This window comes from Trichechus manatus, unplaced genomic scaffold (genome assembly GCF_000243295.1).
Source record: "Trichechus manatus latirostris isolate Lorelei unplaced genomic scaffold, TriManLat1.0 scaffold00050, whole genome shotgun sequence".
NCBI lineage: Eukaryota > Metazoa > Chordata > Mammalia > Sirenia > Trichechidae > Trichechus > Trichechus manatus.
This window is the reverse complement of record NW_004443986.1, coordinates 16883550-16906759: the sequence shown is the minus strand read 5'-3', so window position 1 is coordinate 16906759 and position 23210 is coordinate 16883550. Positions and strand designations below refer to the sequence as shown.

Below are 23210 nucleotides of genomic sequence, written 5' to 3'. Positions count from 1 at the left end.
ACACCAAAGACACAAGGAAAATATTGGGCCAAGAGACAGAAAGGGCCACATAAACCAAAGACTCCATCAGCCTGAGACCAGAAGAACTAGATGGTGCCCGGCTACCGCCAATGACCGCCCTGACAGGGAACACAACAGAGTCCCTGATGGAGCAGGAGAAAAGTGTGCAGCAGAACACAAATTCATGTAAAAAGACCAGACTTAATGTACTGAGACAGGAGGGATCCGGGAAGACATGGCCCCCGGACTCTCCGCTACTCCAGAACTGAAACCATTCCCAAAGCCAACTCTTCAGACAGATTAGACTGGACTATGGGACATAAAAATGATACTTGTGAAGAGAGTGCTTCTTAGCTCAAGTAGATACATTACACTAAATGGGCAGCTACTGTCCAGAGGCGAGATGAGAAGGCAAAAAGGGACAAGAGCTGGTTGAATGGACACGGTAAATCTGGGATGGAAAGGAGGATTGTGCTGTCACATTATAGGGAGAGGAGCTAGGGTCACATAGCAATGTGTGTATAAATTTTTGTATGAGAAAGTGACTTGAACTGTAAACCTTCACTTAAAGCACAATAAAGAATATATATATATATATAAATATATATATATATATATTATTGCTAAAAAATGCTAGCCATCATCTGAGCCTTCAGAGTGTCATAATCTTTTTCGGTGGAGGGTCTTGCTGGCTGCTGACTAATCAGGGCAGTGGTTGCTGAAGGTTGTTGTGGCTGTGGCAATTTCTTAAAATAAGACAACAATGAAGTTTGCTGCATTGAGTGACTCCTTCTTTCACAAAAGATTTCTCTGTAGCATGCGACACTGTGCGACAGCATTTTACCCATAGTAGACTTCTTTCAAAATTGGAATCAATCCTCTCAAACCCTGCTGCTGCTTTATCAACCAAGTTTATGTAATATTCTAAACCTTTCATTGTCATTTCAACAATGTTCACAGCATCTTCACCAAGAGTAGATGCCATCTCAAGAAACCAATTTCTTTGCTTACCTATAAGAAGCAACTCCTTATCCATTAAAGTTTTACCATGAGATTGCAGCAATTCAGTCACATCTTCAGGCTCCAGTACTAATTTTAGTTCTCTTGCTGTTTCTACCACATCTGCAGTTACTTCCTCCACTGAAGACTTGAGCCCCTCAAAGACATCCATGAGGGTTGGAATCAACTTCTTCCAAACTCCTGTTAATGTTTATATTTTGACCTCCTCCATGCATCATGAATGTTCTTAATGGCATCTAGAATGGTGAATTCTTTCCAAAAGGTTTTCAATTTACTTTGCCCAGATCCATCAGAGAAATCACTATCTATGACAACTATAGCCTTACAAAATGTATTTCTTCAATAATAAGACTTGAAAGTTGAAATTACTCCTTGATCCATGGGCTGCAGAATGGATGTTGTGTTAGCAGGCGTGAAAACAACATTAATCTCCTTGTACATCTCCATCAGAGCTCTGGGGTGACCAGGTATATTGTCAATGAGCATTAATATTTTGAAAGGAATCCTTTTTTCTCCTAAGCAGTAGGTCTTCTCAATAGTGGGCTTAAAATATTCAGTAAACCATGTTGTAAACAGATGTGTTGTCATCCAGGCTTTGTTGTTGCATTTATAGAGTGGAGGCAGAGTAGATTTAGCATAATTCTTAAGGGCTCTAGGATTTTCGGATGGTAAATGAACATTGGCTTCAACTTAAAGTCACCAGCTGCATTAGCCCGCAACAAGAGTCAGCATGTCCTTTGAAGGTCTGAACCCAGGCACTGACTTCTCTCTAGCTATGGAAGTCCTAGATGGCATCTTTGTCCAATATAAGGCTGTTTTATCTACATTGAAAATCTGTTGCTTAGTGTAGCCACTTTCATCAATTATCTTAGCTAGATCTTCTGGATAACTTGCTGCAGCTTCTACAATCAGAACTTACTGCTTCACCTTGCACTTTTATGTCATGGTAACAGGTTCTTTCCTTAAACCTCATGAAACAACCTCTGCTAGCTTCCAACTTTTCTTCTGCAGCTTCCTCACCCCTCTCAGCCTTCACAGAACTGAAGAGAGTTAGGGCCTTGCTCTTGATTAGGGTGTGGCTTAAGGGAATGTTGTGGCTGGTTTGATGTTCTATCCAGACCACTAAAACGTTCTCCATATCAGCAATAAGGCTGTTTCACTTTCTTATCACTTGTGTGTTCACTGGAGTAGCACTTTTAATTTCCTTCAATAACTTTTTCTTTGCATTCACCACTTGGCTGTTTGGCGCAAGAAGCCTAGCTTTTGGCCTATCTGAGCTTTGGGCACGCTTTCTTCACTAAGCTTAACCATTTCTAGCTTTTGATTTAAAGTGAGAGACAAGTGAACGCTCTTCCTTTCACTTGAACACTTAGAGGCCATTGTATGGTTATTAATTAGCCTAGTTTCACTATTGTCATGTCTCAGGGAATATCGAGGCCTCCGAGGGAGAGAGACGGGGAAGGGCAGGTCGGTGGAGCAGTCAGAACAGACACAACATTTATCAACGAAGTTCACTGTCTCATATGGGTGTGTTCATGGTGCCCCAAAACAATTACAATCGTAACATCAAAGATCACTGACCACAGATCACCATAACAAATATAATAATAATGAAAAAGTTTGAAATATTACAAGAATTACCAAAATGTGACACCAAGACATGAAGTGAGCACATGTTGTTAGAAAAATGGCACCAACAGACTTGCTCAGTGGAGGGTTGCCACGAACCTTCAATTTGTAAAAAACACAGTATTTGCAAAGCACAATAAGGTAAAGTGCAATAAAACAAGGTATGCCAATAACTAGTAATGTGACTTGTTGCGTGCTGTCAGGTTGATTTTTGACTCACAGCAACCCTGTGTGACACAGTAAAACTGCCCTGTTGGGTTTTCTAGGCAGTAATCTTTACAGAAGCAGATCACCAGGTCTTTGTCCCGCAGGACTGTTGGGTGAGTTCAAATCACCAGCCTTTGGGTTAGCAGCCTAGTGCTTAACCGTTGTACCACCAAAGCTCTTATGTGACTTAGCCATTCCAATTCTATTATATACTAGAGCAGTGGTTCTAAAAGTGTGGTCCCCAGACCAGCAGTCTCAGTATCACCTGGGAACTTGTTAGAAGTGCAAATTATTGGATCCCATCTCAAACCTACTGAGTGATCTATGTTTTAAGAAGCCTTCCAGGTAATCTGATACAGGCTAGAGTTTAAAAACCACTGCTGCGGTACAGTTGCCCAATTAGTGAGTCCCAATGAATTACAGGTATATGGTTCAGATATTACTGTTTTCTATATCATAGAAAAATTGTGTAAAAGGACCATGTACACTGTACACATGTTCGTAATAGTGAAAAATCTGGAATCAACTTAGGTGTCCATCAACAGCATATTAGCTTCTAAAAAATATCTACTAAAAAAATTGGCCAGAGAAAATCTTACGAATAGTAGCAGAACTTGTCTGATACAGTGCCAGAAGATGAACCCCTCAGGTTGGAAGGCACTCAAAATATGACTGGGAAAGAGCTGCTTCCTCAAAGTAGAGTTGACATTGATGAGGTGGATGGAGTAAAGCTTAAGGGAGCTTCATTTGCGGATACGGTACAGCTCAAAATGAGAAGAAAAACAGTTGCAAACATCCATTAATAATTGGAATGTGGAATGTACGAAGTATGAATCCAGGAAAATTAGAAATTGTCAAAAATGAAATGGAATGCTTAAAGATAGATATCCCAGGCATTTGTGAAGTGAAATGGTCTGGTGTTGGACATTTTGAATTGGATAATGGTATGGTCTACTATGCCTGGAATGACAAATTGAAGAGGAACGGTATCACATTCATTGTCAAAAGAACATTTCAAGATCTATCCTGAAGTACAACACTGTCAGTGATAGGATAATATCCATATACCTGCTAGAAAGACCAGGTAGTATGACTATTATTCAAATTTATGCACTAACCACCAGTGCCAAAACTGAAGAAATTGAAGATTTTTGTCAACTTCTAAAGCCTGAAACTGATCAAACATGCAATTAAGATACATTGATAATTACTGGTGATTGGAGTACAAAAGTAGGAAACAAAGAAGGACCAGTAGTTAGAAAATATGGCCTTGGTGACAGAAACGATGCCAGAGATCACATGACAGAATTTTGCAAGACCGATGACTTACTCATTGCATCAACAACATAAACGGCGAGTACACATGGACCTCGCAGGATGGAATACACAGGAATCAAACTGACTACATCTGTGGAAACAGGTGATGGAGAAGTTCAATATCATCAGTCAGAAGAAGGCCAGGGACCAACTGTGGAACAGACCATCAACTGCTCATACGCAATCTGAAGCTGAGGAAAATCAGAACAAGTCCAGGAGAGCCAAAGTACGATATTAGGTGTATCTCACCTGAATTTAGAGACTGTGTCAGGAACAGATTTGAACACTAATGATCGAAGACCAGATGACTTGTGGGATGACATCAAGGACATCATATATGAAGAAAGCAAAAGGTCATTAAAAATACAAGAAAGAAAGAAAAGACCAAAATGGATGTCAGAAGAGATGCTGAAATTTGCTCTTCAACGTAGAGTAGCTGAAGGGAATGAAAGAAATGATGAAGTAAAAGAGCTGAACAGAAGATTTCAAAGCGCTGCTCGAAAAGACAAAGTAAAGTATTATAATGAAATATGCAAAGACGTGGAGTTAGAAAACCAAAAGGGAAGAACCACTTGGCATTTCTCAAGTCAAAAGAACTACGGAAAAAAACTCAAGCCTCAAGTTGCAATATTGAAAGATTCTATGAGCAAAATATTGAACAATGTAGGAAGCATTAAAAGAAGATGTAGGGAATACACCGAGTCAAGTACCAAAAAGAAGTGGTCGATGTTCACCCATTTCAGGAGATAACATATGATCAAGAACTGATGGTACTGAAGAAAGAAGTCCAAGCTGAACTGAAAGCACTGGCGAAAAACAAGTCTCCAGGAATTGATGGAATATCAGTTGAGCTGTTTCAACAAACAGATGCAATGCTGAAACAGCTCACTTGTCTATGCCAAGAAATTTGGAAGACAGCTACCTGGCCAACAGACTGGAAGAGATCCATGTTTGTGCCCATTCCAAAGAAAGATGATCCAACAGAATGCAGAAATTATGGAACAGTATCATTAATATCACATGCAAGTAAAATTTTGCTGAAGATCATTCAAAAACAGTTGCAGTACTACATCAACAGGGAACTGTCAGAAATTCAAGCTGGACTCTGAAGAGGACGTGGAATGAGTGATATCATTACTGATGTCAGATGGATCTTGGCTCAAAGCAGAGAATACCAGAAAGACTTTTACCTGGGTTTTATTGACTATGCAAAGGCATTCAACTGTGTGGATCATAACAAATTAGGGATAACACTGCAAAGAATGGGAATTCCAGAACACTTAATTGTGCTGATGAGGAACCTGTAATTAGACCAAGAGGCAAGTGTCCGAACAGAACAAGGGAACACTGTGTGGTTTAAAGTCAAGAAAAGTTGTACACTAGGGTTGTATCCTTACACCACGCTTATTCAACGTGTATGCTAAGCAAATAATCCGAGAAGCTGGACAATATGAAGAGAACTCAGCGTCAGGATTGAAGGAAGACTCATTAACAACCTGCGTTATGCAGATGACACAACCTTGCTTGCTGCAAGTGAAGAGGGCTTGAAGTACTTGACAATGAAGATCAAAGACCACAGCCTTCAGTATGGATTACACCTCAACAAAAAGAAAACAGAAGTCCTCAAAACTGGACCAACAAGCAATATCATGATAAACAGAGAAAAGATTGAAGTCGTCAAGGATTTCATTTTACTTGGAATCTACAATCAACACCCATGGAAGCAACAGTCAAGAAATCAAATGATGTATTGCACTGGGCAAATCTGCTACAAAAACAAAGATGTCACTTTGAGGAATAAAAGTACGCCTGACCCAAGCCATGATACTTTCTTCTTTTTTTTTAAAATGTGCTTCAGGTGAAAGTTTACAGCTCAAGTTAATTTCTCATATAAAAATTTATACACTTATTGTTACACTAGCTGCAATCCCTATAATGTGATAGCACACTCCCCCTTTCCACCCTCAGTTTCCCATGTCCATCCAACCAGTTCCTGTCCCTTCCTGCCTTCTCATCCTGCCTCCAGATAGCAGCTGCCCATTTGCTTTTGTCTAACTGCTTGAACTAACATGCACACTCTTCACGAGTATTATTTTATGTTTTATAGTTCAGTCTAATCTTTGTCTGAAAAGTGGGCTTTGGGAATGGTCTTAGTTCTGGGTTTACAGAGCATCTGGGGGCCATGGCCTCAGGGGTTCCTCAGTATCAGTCAGACCATTAAGTCTGGTCTTTTTATGTGAATTTGAGTTCTGCTCCATGCTCTTCTCCTGCTCCGTCAGGGACTCTCTGTTGTGTTCCCTGTCAGGGCGGTCATTGGTGGTAGCCGGGCACCATCTAGTTCTTTTGGTCTCAGGCTGATGGAGTCTCTGGTTTATGTGGCCCTTTTTGTCTCTTGGACTAATATTTTCCTTACGTCTTTGGTGTTCTTCATTCTCCTTTGCTCCAAGTGGGTTGTGACCAATTGACGCATCTTAGATGGCTGCTCGCAAGCTTTTAAGACCCAAGACGCCACTCACCAAAGCGGGATGTAGAACATTTTCTTAATAAACTTTTTTATGCCAACTGACCCAGATGTCCCCCGAAACCATGGTCCCCAGGCCCCAGCCCCTGCTACTCTGTCCCTCAAAGTGTTTGGTTGTATTCAGGAAATTTCTTAGCTTTTGGTTTATTCCAGTTGTCCTTCCCTTCACCTAGGATGATTCTTGTCTACTACCTAGTTAGTGAACTCCCCTCTCCCTCCCACCCCATCCACATAACCATCAAAGCATGTTTTCTTCTGTGTTTAAACCTTTTCTTGAGTTCTTATAATAGTGGTCTTATACAATATTTGTCCTTTTGCAACTAATTTCACTCAGGAAAATGCCCTCCAGATTCATCCATGTTGTGAGATGTTTTGCAGATTCATCATTGTTCTTTATCGTTGAGTAGTATTCCATTGTGTGTAGGTACCAGAATTTGTTTATCCATTCATTCACTGGTAGGCACCTAGGTTGTTTCCATCTTTTTGCTATTGTGAACGGTGTTGCATCAAGCCATGATATTTTCAATCACCTCATATGCACGTGAAAGCTGGAAAATGAATAAGGAAGACCAAAGAAGAATTGATGTATATGAATTACGGTGTTGGCGAAGAATACTGAATATACCATGGAATGCCAGAAGAATGAATAAATCTGTCTTGGAAGAAGTACAGCCAGAATGTTCCTTAGAAGCGAGGATGGAAAGACTTCATCTCACATATTTTGAACGTGTTATCAGGAAGAACCAGTCCCTGGAGGACATCATGCTTGGCAGAGAGTCAGCAAAAAAGTGGAAGACCCTCAACTAGATGGACTGACAGACAGGCTGTAACAATGGGCTCAAACATAGTAAGGATTTTGAGGATGGTGCAGGACTGGGCAGCGTTTCATTCTGTTGTACATAGGTTCGCTCTGAGTTGGAACTGACTCCATCGCACCTAACAACAACAATCCATACAATAGCATGTTAAACAGCAGGGGAAATGAATGAGCTAGAACTAGGAGCAGCAACATTGGATAAACCTGAAAAACAATACAATACTGAGTGAAAAAGGAAGAACATGTACAATGTGACACCATCTACATGAGTTCAAGGTCCCTGCGCAGTGGTTAAGAGCTCAGGCTGCTAACCAAAAGGCTGGCAGTTTGAATCCACCAGCTGCTCCTTGGAAACCCTATGGAGCAATTCTACTCTGTCCTATAGCATTGCTATGAGTTGAAAAGGACTCAATGGCAACAGGTTTGGTTTTTTTTTTTTTTTTGGTTTTGGGTTGTGCAAGGTTTGTGCTCAACTATTAACCTAAAGGGTTGCAGTTTGAAGCCACCCAACAGCACCACATAAGAAAGGTCTGGTGATCTGCTTCTGTAAAGATCACAGCCAAGAAAATCCTATGAAGCAGTTCTACTCAACGGGCTTGGTTTGGTTTTTATATGAATTTAATATATGCAATACAATGCTAGGTATTATTTATGAGTAAGTATATAATAAAAGTATAAAAACATGCATTATATAGCGATAAACAGCAAATTCGGGACGATGATTTTATCTGGAAAACAAAGAGGATAATGAGATTAAGGAGTGGTACATGGGGTACTTCAACTGTACTGAACATATTTACATATATTTGGCCACATGGTAGTTATCTGTTGAGTGTCTAAAATATTTATAATAAAAAACTGAGCTACTAGGAAACTACCCTCTGAATTCTTTACATTGACTATGCTTCAGGCAAAAGAAACCGTATGTAGAAAAGCCACAGGAATCAGCAGTGAACGAGCTGAAACAAGTGCGCAGAGATAACTTCTGTTACCTTCAGGCACCATCCAGACTAAAACTTGTACTGTAAGCCAACCCTGCCATTAGAGGCACACACTTTGAGTGGCTCTGGAGAGAGCAGGGCTTGATTCATGTTCCATAGTATTTTTGGAATAAATGAGTCAAGTTATAATTTGATGCTAAATTTGTGGTTATGAGTTCTGGCTTTATTCCTCTCACATAGCTCTCCTGTCTGTGAAAATCTTTCATATTAAATACATGACAGAACATCCTTTTTTATTTTTTCTATCCTGTGCCAGGAATCTTTGCTGGGTTAATGTTTACCTGACATTTACGGAATCATTCTGAGGTGAGGGATGAGGCAATATACTCCCCTGCTGAGGAAACACTGCAGAGCATGTAACATTTAATATAATGGTGCGTGAAATGCCAGAGCAACTCTTCTCTCTTCCTCTTACACAGATGTTTTCTAAAAGCTCTTCTGACAGGACATCTATGAATGGAGAGACTCATCTCTAGGGCGGATCATTAAGCATACTGGCCTTATGGAGCCACCATTTTCCTTCGAATGACCTCTAGAGAATGTCATAGGACACTGTGGGTACAAAGCAGCTCTTGGCAAGAGACCCCCCCCCCCCAAAATGTTCTAATCTGATCATCATTATGGGGAATAAAAGTAATGGTTTAAGTATAATGCAGTATAAAGCCTAAGGTCTCCTTCCAGATGCTGGAAACTGTTCTGGGTCACAGAACGCCAGCAAAATAATGACTATAGATGCTTTTACCAAAGAATTAATAGATATGAAGGCTTCTACTGCATCATTTGGAATTTTTACATACCATCTCCCATCTGCAAGGCCACTAAGACTATACAAATTTTATGAACTTCTACCTTAAACCTTTCCTAAGCAGTGTTTTCAAATTTGGGTGTGCCATCCAAAGTTTATCCTTAATTTATCTCATCTATGACAAGAAATTTAGATGACACCTATCTGGCCAACTGACTGGAAGAGATCCATATTTACGCCTATTCTGATGAAAAGCAATCCAACAGAATGTGGAAATTACCAAACAATATCATTAATATCACAGGCAGGTAAAATTTTGTAGACCATTCAAAGTGGTTGCAGCAGTACATCGACAGGGAATTGCCAGAAATTCAAACTAGATTCAGAAGAGGACCTGGAACGAAGGATATCATTAGTGATGTCAGATGGATCCTGGCTGAAAGCAGAGAATACCAGAAAGATGTTTACCTGTGTTTTATTGACTATGCAAAGGCATTCAACTGTGTAGATCAGAGCAAATTATGGATAACACTATGAAGAATGGGAATTCTAGAACACTTAACTGTGCTCATGAGGAACCTGTACATAGGCCAACAGGCAGTCGTACAAACAGAACAAGGGGATACTGCATAGTTTAAAATCAGGAAAGGTGTATGTCAAAGTTGTATCCTTTCACCATACTTATTCAATCTGTATGCTGAGCAAATAATCCAAGAAGCAGGACTATATGAAGAACTCAGAATCAGGACTGAAGGAACTCATTAACAACTTGCATTATGCAGATGACACAACTTTGCTTGCTGAAAGTGAAGAGGACTTAAAGCACTTACTGATGGAGATCGAAGACCACAGCATTCAGTATGGATTACACCTCAACATAAGGAAAACAAAAATCCTCACAACTGGGACCAATAAGCAACATCATGATAAATGGAGAAAACACTGAAGTTGTCAAGGATTTCATTTTACTTGGAATCCGTAATCAATGCCCATGGAAGCAGCAGTCAAGAAATCAAATGATGTATTGCACTAGGAAAATCTGCTGCAAAAGACCTCTCTGAAGTGTTAAAAAGCAAAGATGTCACTTTGAGGACTAAGGTGCGCCTGACCCAAGCCACGGTGTTTTCAATCACCTCATATGCATGTGAAAGCTGGACGATGAATAAGGAAGACCGAAGAAGAACTGACGCCTTTGAATTACAGTGTTGGCGAAGAATACTGAATATACCACGGACTGCGGAAAGGAAGAACAAATCTGTCTTGGAAGAAGTTGATGCTAATTTCACCATTTTTGCTCCTGCTTACTTAACAGTTGTTCGAATGTAGTAAAATTTCCCAAACAATCAACATGTGGCGTAGGGACAGCAGAGCTTCAATACCCTCTTCTAGATGACTGGCTCTCAATCTTTAGCGTCAATTAAGATCACCTGGATGACTCATTAAAACACAGGCTGCTGGGCGCCAACCTTGGAATTTCTGCTTCAGCAGGCTTTGGGGTGGGGCCTGATAGTCTGCATGTCTTGGACCACTTGAGAACCACTGATATAGATTTTGATACCTCTGATGATTAACGTGGCTAGGCCATGATTCTCAGTGGTTTGGCAGATATTATGTACTCATCCTCCATTCTGCTATCTGATGTGGGCAGCCAAGCAGTTGAAAAGCCAATCAGTTGAAAGCCAATCAGTTTCCTTGGGGCTGTGGCCTGCATCCAATATATACAGATGTTCTGGCAAAGCTGTCTGGATCCTGCATCCAAGTCATCATCCTCTGACCTCTGGGTCTTGGGATGTGAGCCAGCAGCCTACCTGTAGATCTTGGGATTTGCCAGCTCCCGAAACCCCATGAGCCAGCAGCCTCCCACCTGACCTGCCAATTTTGGGTTCATCAGCCCCTGTAATGCTGTGAGTTAGGAGAAGCCTCCAGCCTGACACGACTCATGGATTTGCCAACCTCCACAACTGTGTGAACCATTTCTTGAGATAAATCTCTACATGTATATGTATATATTTATATATACATAACCTTTACTGCTTTTGCTACTCTACAGATCCACCCTAAGACATCTGGTACTGAGAGTCGTGCTGGAGGAACAAAATCGTAAGGATGAGTTTTCTGAATTGGTTCTCAAGTCTGGCTAGTCTGAAAGGTGCTGATGACCCTGCTTCCAGTAATAAAGAGGGCACTGCTAATCCATGGCAATAGAAAGACACAAAATATCCACCACCAATGGGTTAAATATTTTTGAGGAACAAGGCCCTAGGTGATTGCATATTTGACACTTTTCTACAATTCTGTCAGAGTGAGAAGAATAGGGAGGCTGGTTGGTTGGTCTTGCTTTCACTAGATAAAGTGGTAAAATAAAGAGATGAGTTCAGAATCACAGCTGAAGCACTGCATGAAAGACCTTAAAGTAGCCATTCATGCTCTGAAAGAAAGCCTTGTTTCTTGTAGTAACAGAACCGATATTGCCGAAAACCAAACTCGTGAGAGTGGCTGAATTACAACACCAACTGAATCCCTGACATGTGAACTAAGGGCTATTATGGTAGGAAAGGCCAGGTGGAAGCCATCAGAACTGCCCCTACCTAGGAAAATAGTAAACCAACAGCACTAATGCATTGCTGGAGGGATTGCAGAGATTACTGCCACCATCAGGGACTTGAAGGATGCAGGGGTGGTGATTCCCACCACATCAGCATTCAACTCGCCTATTGGCCTATGTGAAAAACAGATGCATCTTGAAGAATGACAGTGGATTATCATAAACAACCAATGGTGACTCGAAGCTGCTATTCCGGATGTGGTTTTACTGCCTGAGTAAATTAATACATCTTCTGGTAGCTGGTATGCAGCTATAGATCTGGCTAACGCCTTTTTCTCCATACCGATTTCAAAGGGCCACCAGCAGCAGTTTGCCTTCAGTTGGCAAGGCCAGCAATACATCTTCACTATTCTACCTCAGAGGTATATCAACTCTCCAGCCCTATGTCATAATTTAGTCCGCAAGACCTTGATTGCCTTTCCCTTTCACAAGATGTCACACTGGTCCATTACACTGATCACAGTATGCTGACTGGACCTAGTTAAGAAAGAAGTATCAATGACTCTAGACTTATTGGTAAGACACTTGTGTGCTAGAGGGTGGAAAACTAGCTCCACAAAAATCCAGGTACCTTACACCTCAGTGAAATTTCTAGAGGTCCAGTGGCATGGGGCATGTCAAGATATTCCTCCTAAAGTGAAGAATAAGTTATTCCATCTGGCCCCTCCCACAACTAAAAAAGGAGGCACAACACTTGGTGGGCCTCTCTGGATTTTGGAGGCAATATATCCCTCATTTGGGTGTGCTACTCTGGCCTATTTATCATGTGACTTGATAAACTGCTAGTTTTGAATGGGGCCCAAGAGAAGGCTCTGTAACAGGTTCAGGCCGCTGTGCAAGCCACTCTGCTATTTGGGCCATATGATCTGGCTAATCCAATGGTGCTTCAAGTGTCAGTGGCAGATAGAGATGCTGTTTGGAGCCTTTGGCAGGCCCCTGTTGGTGAATCACAGTGCAGACTCATAGGATTTTGGAGCAAAGCTCTGCCATCCTCATAAGATAACTACTCTTCTTTCGAGAGACAGCTTCTGGCTTATAACTGGGCCCTAGCAGAGACTGAATGCTTAACCATGGGACACCAAGTCACCATGCAGCCTGAGCTGCCCATCATGAACTGGGGGTTGTCTGACCCACAGAGTCATAGAGCTGGACATGCACAGCAGCACTCCATCATTAAATGGAAGTGGTATATACTAGATTGGGCCCGAGCAGAACCTGAAGGCACAAGTTACATGAGGAAGTACCCAAATGTCCATGGTCTCCACTCCTGTCACATTACCTGCCCTCTCCCAGTCTGTACGTATGGCCTCATGGAGAATTCCTTATGATCAGTTGACGGAGGAAGAGAAAACCGGTGCCTGGTTTATAGATGGTGCTGCACAATACGCAGGCACCAGTTGAAAGTGGACATGAGCAGCACTACAGCCCCTTTCTGGGACCTCTGTGAAGGACAGTGATGAAGGGAAATCCTCCCAATGGGCAAAACTTTGAGCAATGCACCTGGTTGTTCACTTTGCTTGGAAGGATAAATGGCCAGATATGTAATTGTATACTGATTCATAGGCTGTGGCTAATGGTTTTGCTGGATGCTCAGGGACTTGGAAGAAATGTGATTGGAAAATTGATGACAAGGAGGTATGGGGAATAGGTATGTAGACACACCTCTCTGAATGGGCCAGAGAAGTGAAGATATTTGTGTTTCATGTGAATGCTTACCAAAGGGTGACCTTGGCAGAGCAGGATTTTAACAATCAAGTGGATAGGATGATATGTTCTGTAGAAACCAGTCATCCTTTTTCCCCAGCTACTCCTGTCATTGTCAAGTGGACTCATGACGAAAGTGGCTATGGTGGCAGGAATGGAGGTTATGCATGGGCTCAGCAACATGGACTTCCAATCATCAAGGCCAACCTGGCTACAGCCACTGCTGAGTGCTCCATCTGCCAGCAGCAGAGACCAACACTGAGTCCCTGATATGGCACCCTTCCTTGAGGTGATCAGCCTGCAACCTGGTGCCAGGTTGATTACATTAGACTCCCTCCATCATGGAAATGGCAGTGTTTTGTTTGCACTGGGATAGGTACTTACTCTGAATACTGATCTGCCCTCCATGCATGCAAGGCTTCTGCCAAAACTACCATCCACGGACTTACAGCACACTTTATCCACTGTCATGATATCCCACACAGCATTGCCTCAAATCAAGGGACCTACTTCACAGCAAATCAAGTGAGGCAATGGGCCCATGCTCATGGAATTCATTGGTCTTACCATGTTCCCCATCATCCTGAAGCAGCTGGTTTGACAGAACGATAGAATGGCCTTCTAAAGACACAATTATGACACCAGCTAGGTAGCAATGCCTTGCAGGATTGGGTCAATGTTCTCTAGAAGGCTGTATATGCTCTAAACCAATGTCCAATATACAGTGCTGTTTTTCCTATAGCCAGGATTCACAGGTCCAGGAATCAAAGGGTGGAAATATGAGTGGCACCACTCACTACTACCCCTAGTGACCCCCTTGCAAAATTTTTGCTTCATGTCCCCACAGCCCTATGCTCTACGGGTCTAGAAGTCTTAGTTCCAAAGGGAGGAATATTCCCACCAAGAGACACAAAACTGATTCCATTGAAATGGAAGTTAAGAATGCCTCCTGGCCACTTTGGGCTCCTTATGCCTCTGGATCAATAAGCAAAGAAAGGAGTTACTGTATTGGCTGGTGTGATTGATCCTGATTACCAAGGGGAAATCAGATTGATATTACATAATGGAATGTAAAGAAGAGTATGTCTGGAATGCAGGAGATACCTTAGGACGTCTCTTAGTACTACCACGTCCTGCGATTAAAGTCAATGGAAAACTGCAATGCAATCCCTACATGACTACTAATGGCCCCGACCCTTCAGGAATGAAGGTTTAGATCACCTCACCAGGCAAAAAACCATGACCAGCTGAGGTGCTTGCTGAGGGCAAAGGGAATACGCAATGGATGGTGGAAAGAGGGAGTTCTAAATACCAGCTATGACCACAAGACCACTGTAGAAATGAGGACTGTAATTGTTTTTAGTATTTCTTCCTTGTTTTGTTATACCTTTATGTGTGCGTGTGTGTGTGCGTGTGTGTGTGTGTGTGTGTGTGTGGCAAATATCTTTGTTTTTTTCTCTTCCTTATTCCATTATTTATTAGAAAGTATAAAATGTAAACGGGGCTAGTGAGTTTTCGACTATACATGTGTTAGTTGTATCATGTTAGGTGCAGTGTGAATTTATAATTGTCTATATTTAAAGATTATGTATGGTTTAAGGAGATGTATACAGGTGCTAAGTTGAAAAGAGGTGGACTGTGATGGTTGTGTGTCAACTTGGTTAGGCCATGATTCTCAGTGGTTTGTCAGATACTATTAGTCATCCTACATCTTGTGATCTGATGTGAGCAGCCAATCAGTTGAAAGCCCATCAGTTTCCTCAGGGGTGTAGCCTACATTCAGTGGTTAAAGTGCTTGGCTATTTATTGAAAAGTCATCGGTTTGAACCTACCAGCCACTCCACAGGAGATAGATGTGGGAGTCTGCTTCCATAAAAATTTCAGCCTTGGAAACCCAATGGGACAGTTCTACTCTATCCTATAGGGCTACTATGAGTTGGAATCAACTTGATGTCAATGGGTTGGGTAGAAGAGAAAAAGGGGCAGAATACGGATGTGGGTGGGGAGGGCAGAAAGGGTATTTCCTCAATTTCTTCTCCACCTCCTGGGATCAAGGTGCTTTTTTCACTTGTTAGTGTCTTGTAAGTATCTGGGTTCTATTTCCTCTCAGCTTCAGCTGTAAGGAAACAGAATTAGCATTCTTTTCCTCCCATTACACAGACAGCCATAATAAAGCAATAGCATTATATGACATGTGGAGTCCACCAGGCACACAGTGCTGAAGTCCATATTTCTGCATTTCCTACAGGTGGAGAAGTCTTCCTCCCAGGATGAAATTTCCATACTAAGAAGTTAGCCCGGAGAGAGGTTTCTAGTTTGGCAACTGAGCTTCATCTGGGACAAATAAGCCCCATATTCTGGCAGGTCATCAAACTTCATATGTCATGATGATGATGATAAAATATAAACGATAATAGAAGCTAACCTCTGTTGAGCACTTATTATGTACCAAATACTTTCTAATTTTTTTCATGTGCGTGAACCTATTTAATCTTTACAACGATCTTACAGATAAGGAAATTGAGGCACAGAAAGGTTAAGTAGCTTGCCTAAGGGCATGACGCTATTCCGTGGTGGAACCCAGTCACTCCAAAGCCCATGATTCTAACCACTCTAAAAGCCCTAAAGTTTGATAGATACTGGTTAGGGGGCATGAATAAATATGGTGAACACATTTTTAGTACTTAAGATTAGGACACATAGGGTAGAATATAACTGAGACTGTCTTTGAAATTCAGGGACATACAAGGAACCCAAAATGGCAGCTTGCCCAGTCACAGTGGAGAAGACGCTTTGTGGGAGAAATGAGTGTGGACCTTGGAGGCAGAGGCTCTGAAGTGACCCTGCATGAGACCCTGGATGTCCTTAAGCAAGTATTTTAATGTCAGAATTTCAGTTCCCGAACCTGTGGATGTGAGGATTAAGCTGTCTAACTTATTCATAAGGTGCTCCGGAAAAGTCAGCTATTACTGTTTTATGGCACATTAGCAAACTTCTAGACAGGGTGGCCCGGGGAAATCATGCGGGGGTCGAATCCTTCAAGACCTGTGGCTCAGAGGGATGACCAACAGAAGGAAGTAGAATCTACTCCCGACACTGACAAAATGCTGCAGTAAATATTGGCTCCCCCTCCCCAACAGAAACACCCAATTAATTCATTTCACTGTTTATAATCATGGCTACTTAGAACTTGACCATGTACATCTCTACATTATAATAACCCAGGGCTTTAAAATAATATGGAATTCCCCAACACATTCCTCAAGGCTCATGCTGGAAGAATTTCCTGTAGGCCAATGGTGAGAGTTCACGCACTCTGATAGTAACACTGTGAGAATGCTTCCATCCATCCCCCACCCACCAATGTTTATTAAGCAGCAACAATGTTGGAATCACTGCATTAAGACACTGGAGAGAGGACAATTTCCTCTGACCAAGGCCTGCACCTCAGTCTCAGCTCTACCACTATAAAATAGGGCATTGTAGCGCATTTGAGGAGTACGCATGATGACTACCTTAATCTCACTCCCAAGCCAATCCCCAAGCTTCCCCACACCTTCTCTTTTCATGGTCTCCAAAACTAGGTAAAAGTTTATCTTTGGGTATTGATTTTGGAGGACTGCATAGGTATGGCTCTCCATTAATTTAGCTCTTTTTTAAAGATATTCTGATTTTGAATAAGTTAGATTTAAATTACCAGGTCATTGTCTCATGGGCTCTTTTTCACCAAAGCACACAGAAAGCAAACAATTAATAATAATGTAATAAGAAAAGAAACCAAATCAAATCCTGAAAAGCAGAAACTTCCCCTCTACTGTGTCTTGTCTGGCAGGGGTCTCATTACATATCCTATTCAATTCATCAATCAAGATCTAATGAACACTTACTCAGGGCTGTCTGGATATCCTTTTCTCCATTTTTCACTTCTGTCAAAAATCCCTTCAAAAATTTGAGACCTCTAAAACAAAAAAGAGGAAGAAATATTGCTTTCAAAGTTCACTTATGTTGAATGGGTATAAAGAAATGGTAGATACCAGCCTCTATTTCAACAATACCTTGGAAACAGCGGTAAACAAGCACAGGGCAGTCCTTTCTGAACTTCTTGTCATTTCCCTTTAGCTTACTCAGGACTTTTCCCTCATCCCATCTGATATACTTAAAGCAGTGTTTTTCAAAGTGTGATTCCAGGACCAGCAGCTTTGGCATCACCTGGGGACTTGCTAGAAATGCAAATTCTCAGGCCGAATAAGAAAATCCGGGGATGGGGCCCCCAGCAATATGAATTTTTAGCAAGCCCTCTACTGAAGTTTGAGAACCACTGTGTTAAAGAAAAACTGGTTGACTTTACTGTCTTTTAAGGGTCCTTAAATATACTATTAACAGAGGCCTATTGATTAATACTATTAATCATCATCACAAAGGAAATAAAAGTTGGTGCTATATTCAACAGGCCTTCCAGGAAGGGCTATGTAATGATAGCTCTTTACTGAGAAGTAGTCTCCTCTGTACAACAACATTTTTTTCTGGTGTCATTTCAGTTGAGCTGGATTTTAACTGCTGCTGCCCTGCCCCAGCTGCCTCACCTCTTCAGCCACAAGAGGGCTTCTGTGGCTGAATTTCTAATCTGGGCTACATCCGCCTCCACTTCATGTAGCACTATCTTCTGGAGGGTGGTAAACTCTTCCTTGTTGGTTATATACTTCTGATTTACTTTCTGAAGGAAAAGCAGGGGAGGAATCGAAGTTAAACACTGTAACGCTATCAAGAAAATCAGTACAGTACTGAGATTTATAACGCTGGCAAACAGGCCTCTAAGAAACCAAAATAAATTAATTCCCTATTACCTTTTTCCTTATGTTTCCAAGGTAATATGTTTTTGTTTGAGAGTTCTTATGATGTTTAAATAGGAATTAAATAAAGTTAGTCTCTTAAGGTTTTAAAGCATTGTTCTTTATTTTTTTTCTGCCTTAGAACCTCTCTCACAGCTGTGAGACAAAGACAAAGATTTTCACTGGCTACTGTATTCTCAAGAAGGTAATGTTGAATCCACTTTTAAAATGGGACATGAACTTTAACAGAAGTTAGTATGCAACTCCCTCATTTAACAGGGGAAGAAACAGGCTCAGACAGAATTGGTGAGTTGCTGATAGTTCCACAGCTGCACCTCAAACTCTGGTCCTGAACCCTGGATGGCTATTTCACTAGCCACACTCTTTGGAAAAATGTGACTTATTATCATTTAAACTTAAAAAGCACTGCATCAGTGTTGACATAAGAATAAAATCCCACTGATTTATGCTCTGGGGCATGAAAAGGAAACCCTGGTCTCATGTTTCAAATGAATATTCCACCTTTGGAAGAGTTTGCCCCTGGCACACAATAAGGGCTTAGTTACTAATTCCCTTATTAAAGATTCAAAATATGATAAGATGTTTGCACTCTTAAAGAGCTTTGATACATTTTTCACTCTTTATTCTTGTCAAACATAAAAGTTTTAAAAACTTTTCCCCTTTATTTATAAGTTGCCACAGAGACAAACCAGTATACTCACCTTAATATTTCCAACAAGATCCATTTTAACAGGAGCAAACACTGTAGGGCCCAGTTTGTCTAGAGAAAAGGATTGAAAATATCTTTGGAAAAACAATTCTTTTCAACTGGAAAAAAATTTTTACAGTAACAATGAATTTAGCAGATCTTTTCCCCAATTACTTTCACTTTTGCTTCTAAATCATTTTTGAAACATAAGCTTAAAAGGCTACCAGGATATTGTCATCATCTTTTTATATTATACTCTCTGAGTAACTATAATGAGGTCATAAGTGGCTTACTTATTGTAATGTTTCGGGCTACACTGTCCAATATGGGAGCCACCAGACTTCTGGCTATTGAGCACTTGCACTGTGGCTGGGGCATACTGAGATGCATGGCAAGTGTACTGAGATGCACCAGATTTCAAAGACTTAGTACCAAAAAAAGAATGCAAAATATCTCATTAATGATTCTTTTATATTGATTACATGTTGAAATGATAGCATTTTTGATATATTAGGTTAAATAAAATAAACCATTAAAATTAATTTTATGTGTTTTACTTTCCTATTTTAATGTACCTAATAGAAAAATAAAACAAAGGCAAGAACAAAGATATGTAGCTAAAACGCCAAAAGAGGAAATAAAATAGAATGCTCAAAAAGTACTCAATTAGTTTGCTAGAAATCATAAAAAGAGTTTTAAAAAAAGGAACAAAGAACAGATGGGAAAAATAGAAAATAAGTATCAAGATGGTAGACTTAAATCCACCAAACAATGTAACTCACAACTTTACCAAAATACAGGAAAAAACATATGATCATCATAATACATGCAGATATGGCATTTTATAAAGTTAACTCATGATTAAAAAAAAAATCAATTGTATCTATATGCTATCAATGAATAACTGAAAGATGAAATACTTTTTACAACAGCATCAAAACCCATAAAAGTCTAAAGTTTATTCCTAAGAAAAGACATGTAAGACTTTCACACTAGAAACTATACAAAATATGGCTGAGAGAAAATAAACAACCTAAATAAATGAAGAGATATAGCATATTCATGAATCAGAAGACTCAATGTTGTTTAAGATGCCAATTTTCCCCTAACTGGTTTATATTCAATGCCATCTTAATTAAATCCCAATAGGCTCTTCAATAGAAATTGAAAAGCTAAAATTTTATATGGACATGCAAAGAACTCAGAATTGCCAAAATATTCTTGAGAAATAAGAACAAAATTGGAAGACCTTATATTATCTGATTTCAAGCCCTACTATAAAGGTACAGTAATTAAGCCACTATAGTATTGGCATAGGGAAAGCCAAACAGATCACTGAACAGAAGAGAAAGTCCAGAAATAGACCCACACTTAAAAAATTAACTGCTTTTCAACAAAGCTGCCAAAGAAATGTCAAGGGGAAAAGAATGTTTTTTCAACAAATAGTTCTTGAACAGCCAGATATCATAAGAAAAACAAAAAAAAATTAACTTCAACACCCTACCTCACACCACCTGCTAAAACTAATTCTCAGATGGATCACAGGCGGGACTTTAAATCTAGAGTCTCTAGGAAAACACAGGAGAAGATCTTCATGACCTTGGGTAGGCAAAGATTTCTTAGGACCCTGAAAGCACTAACTATAAAAGAAAGAAAACAGATAAATTGGAATATTAAACTTCATCAAAATTAAAAACTTCTGGAGCCCTGGTGGTGTAATAGCTATGAGCTCAGCTGCTAACCGAAAGGTCGACAGTTTGATTCCACCTGCCTCCCTGGAAACCCTATAGGGTAGTTCTACTCTGTCCTTTAGGGTCGCTATGAGTTGGAATCAACTTGACAGCAACGGGTTTGGTTTTTTGGTGCTCTTCAAAACACATCTATAAGAAAAGAAATAGGCAAGCCACAGTCTAGGAGAAAATATTCACAATGCATATATCTAAAATGAAATTTTATTCAGAATTTGTACAGAACTCTTACAACTCAATAATAAAAAGACAAACAACCAACTTTTAAAAACAGGTTAAAAATTTGAACACACTCTTTATAAAGGAAGATACGGTAATGACCAATAATCACATGAAAAAGTGCTCAACACATCATTAGTCATCAGCTAAATGAAAATTAAAGCCACAATGAGACAGACACCACTAAATGCTGGGGAAGATATGAAGCAACTAGAACATTCATACGTTGCTGGTGAAAGGGTACAATTGCATAACTACTCTGTAAAAATCTTCGGTAGCTTCTTATAAAGTTAAACATACATCTACCCTATGAATCAGCAATTTCACTCCTAAGTATTTACTCAAGAGAAGTGAAAACATAGGTCCACAGATACAAAAACGTTCATAAAAACCAAAATCTTGTTGCAGTCAAGTCAATTCTGACTCATAGTGACCCTAAATAGCAGCTTTATCTGTAATAGCCCCAAATTAGAAACTACTTGTATAGTAAGGAATTTGGTCCTGCCCATACAGAGGTCTGATCTTTGTCCCCAGCTCTTGGAAGGTAACCTCTAAACCTTTGGAATTCCTAAGTGACAGGAGTGTCTCTGTTCATGGTGCAAACCTGATAGTTTATGCTAACAAGGTGACTCATGGTGGGCTCCTCAGGCCATGTGGTATCAGCTCAACCTCTGGGTTCCAGGGTGCTGGGGCTCAGTTCGACCACATGGGTAATCAATCATCAATCATAACTACATAATATGTTGTTGTTAGATGCCATCTAGTCGACTCTGACTCACGGTAACGTTATATATAACAGAATGAAACACTGTCCAGTCCTGTGCCATCTCCGTGTAATAAAGCCCCAATAAAAACTCTAAACACTGAAGTTTCAGTAAGCTTCCCCAGTTGGCAAAACTCTGTGTCTATTTATTACACACAGATGGGGTGGGCGGGGAGAGTAACATGTCCTGAGAAGAATGGAAGCTTCATATTTGGAAACCCATCCAGACTGTGTCCTAAGCATCTCTTCCTTTCTGGGCTTTTTTTGTTTTGTTTTTTACCTGTATTGTTTCTTCATAATAAACAGTTAACTGTGAGTACAACAGCTTTCAGTGAGTTCTTTGAGCTCTTCCAGTGAATTACTAAGCCTGAGGGTGAGTTTTGGGAACCCCCCGTATTTGCCGTTGGTATCAGAAGTGAGAGCAGTCTCAGGGACTGTGCTATCAGACTTTGCAGTTCAGCTAACTCTGGGTACTATTCAAATGTCCATTAATAGGAGAATGAGTAAACAAACTGTGGTACAGTCATTCAATAAAATACAACTCAGCAATAAAAAGGAATTAATGACCGATACAAGGATGAATCTCAAAAAACAGAGGGAGAAAAGCTAGACACAAAAGACTACATACTACATGATTCCATTTATGTAGCTTTTAGAATAAGCAAAACTAATTTATGGTGACAGAAATCATAAAAATGGTTTCCTTTGGGTGGGTGGTGGGCTGGGGACCAACTGGCACAGGGAACTTTCTGCGGTGATGGGAACGTTCTATGTCTTTTTTTATTTTTTATTTATTGTTGTGCTTTAAGTGAAAGTTTACAATTCAAGTTAGTCTCTCATACAAAAATTTATACATACATTGTTATGTGACCCTAAGTTGCTCTCCCTATACTGTGACAGCACACTCCGCCTTTCCTCCCTGGATTTACCGTGTCCATTCAACCAGCTCCTGACCCCTCCTCTGCCTTTTCATCTCACCTCCAGATAGGAGCTGCCCATTCAGTCTCATGTATCTACTTGAGCTAAGAAGCACACTCTTCACGAGTATCATTTTACGTCCCATAGCCTAGTCTAATCTTTGTCTGAAGAACTGGCCTCAGGAATGGTTTTAGTTTTGGGCTAACAGAGATTCCGGGGGTCATATCTTCCAGGGTCCCTCCAGTCTCAATCATACCATTAAGTCTGGTCTTTTTACTAGAATTTGAGTTCTGCACTCCACCTTCCTCCTGCTCCATCAGGGACTCTTTGTTATGTTCCCTGTCAGGGCAGTCATTGGTGGTAGTCAGGCACCATCTAGTTCTTCTGGTCTCAGGCTGATGAAGTCTCTGGTTTATGTGGCCCTTTCTGTCTCTTGGGCTAATATTTTCCTTGTGTCT

The 23210-nt window shown here is 40.5% G+C and overlaps 1 protein-coding gene across 3 annotated transcripts in view; it reads right to left on the bottom strand.

Annotated features, from left to right (window-relative positions):
* Positions 1-23210, bottom strand: part of PLEKHA8 (pleckstrin homology domain containing A8) — a 114539-nt gene that overhangs the window by 39652 nt on the left and 51677 nt on the right. For all 3 annotated transcript variants that reach the window (XM_023732364.1, XM_012555861.2, XM_023732365.1), the window contains exons 10-12: positions 19118-19176; positions 18150-18280; positions 17454-17524 (exon numbers count right to left, since the gene is read on the bottom strand). In XM_023732364.1, the coding sequence (XP_023588132.1) occupies positions 17454-17524; positions 18150-18280; positions 19118-19176 (261 nt within the window). The remainder of the gene's footprint in view (positions 1-17453; positions 17525-18149; positions 18281-19117; positions 19177-23210) is intronic.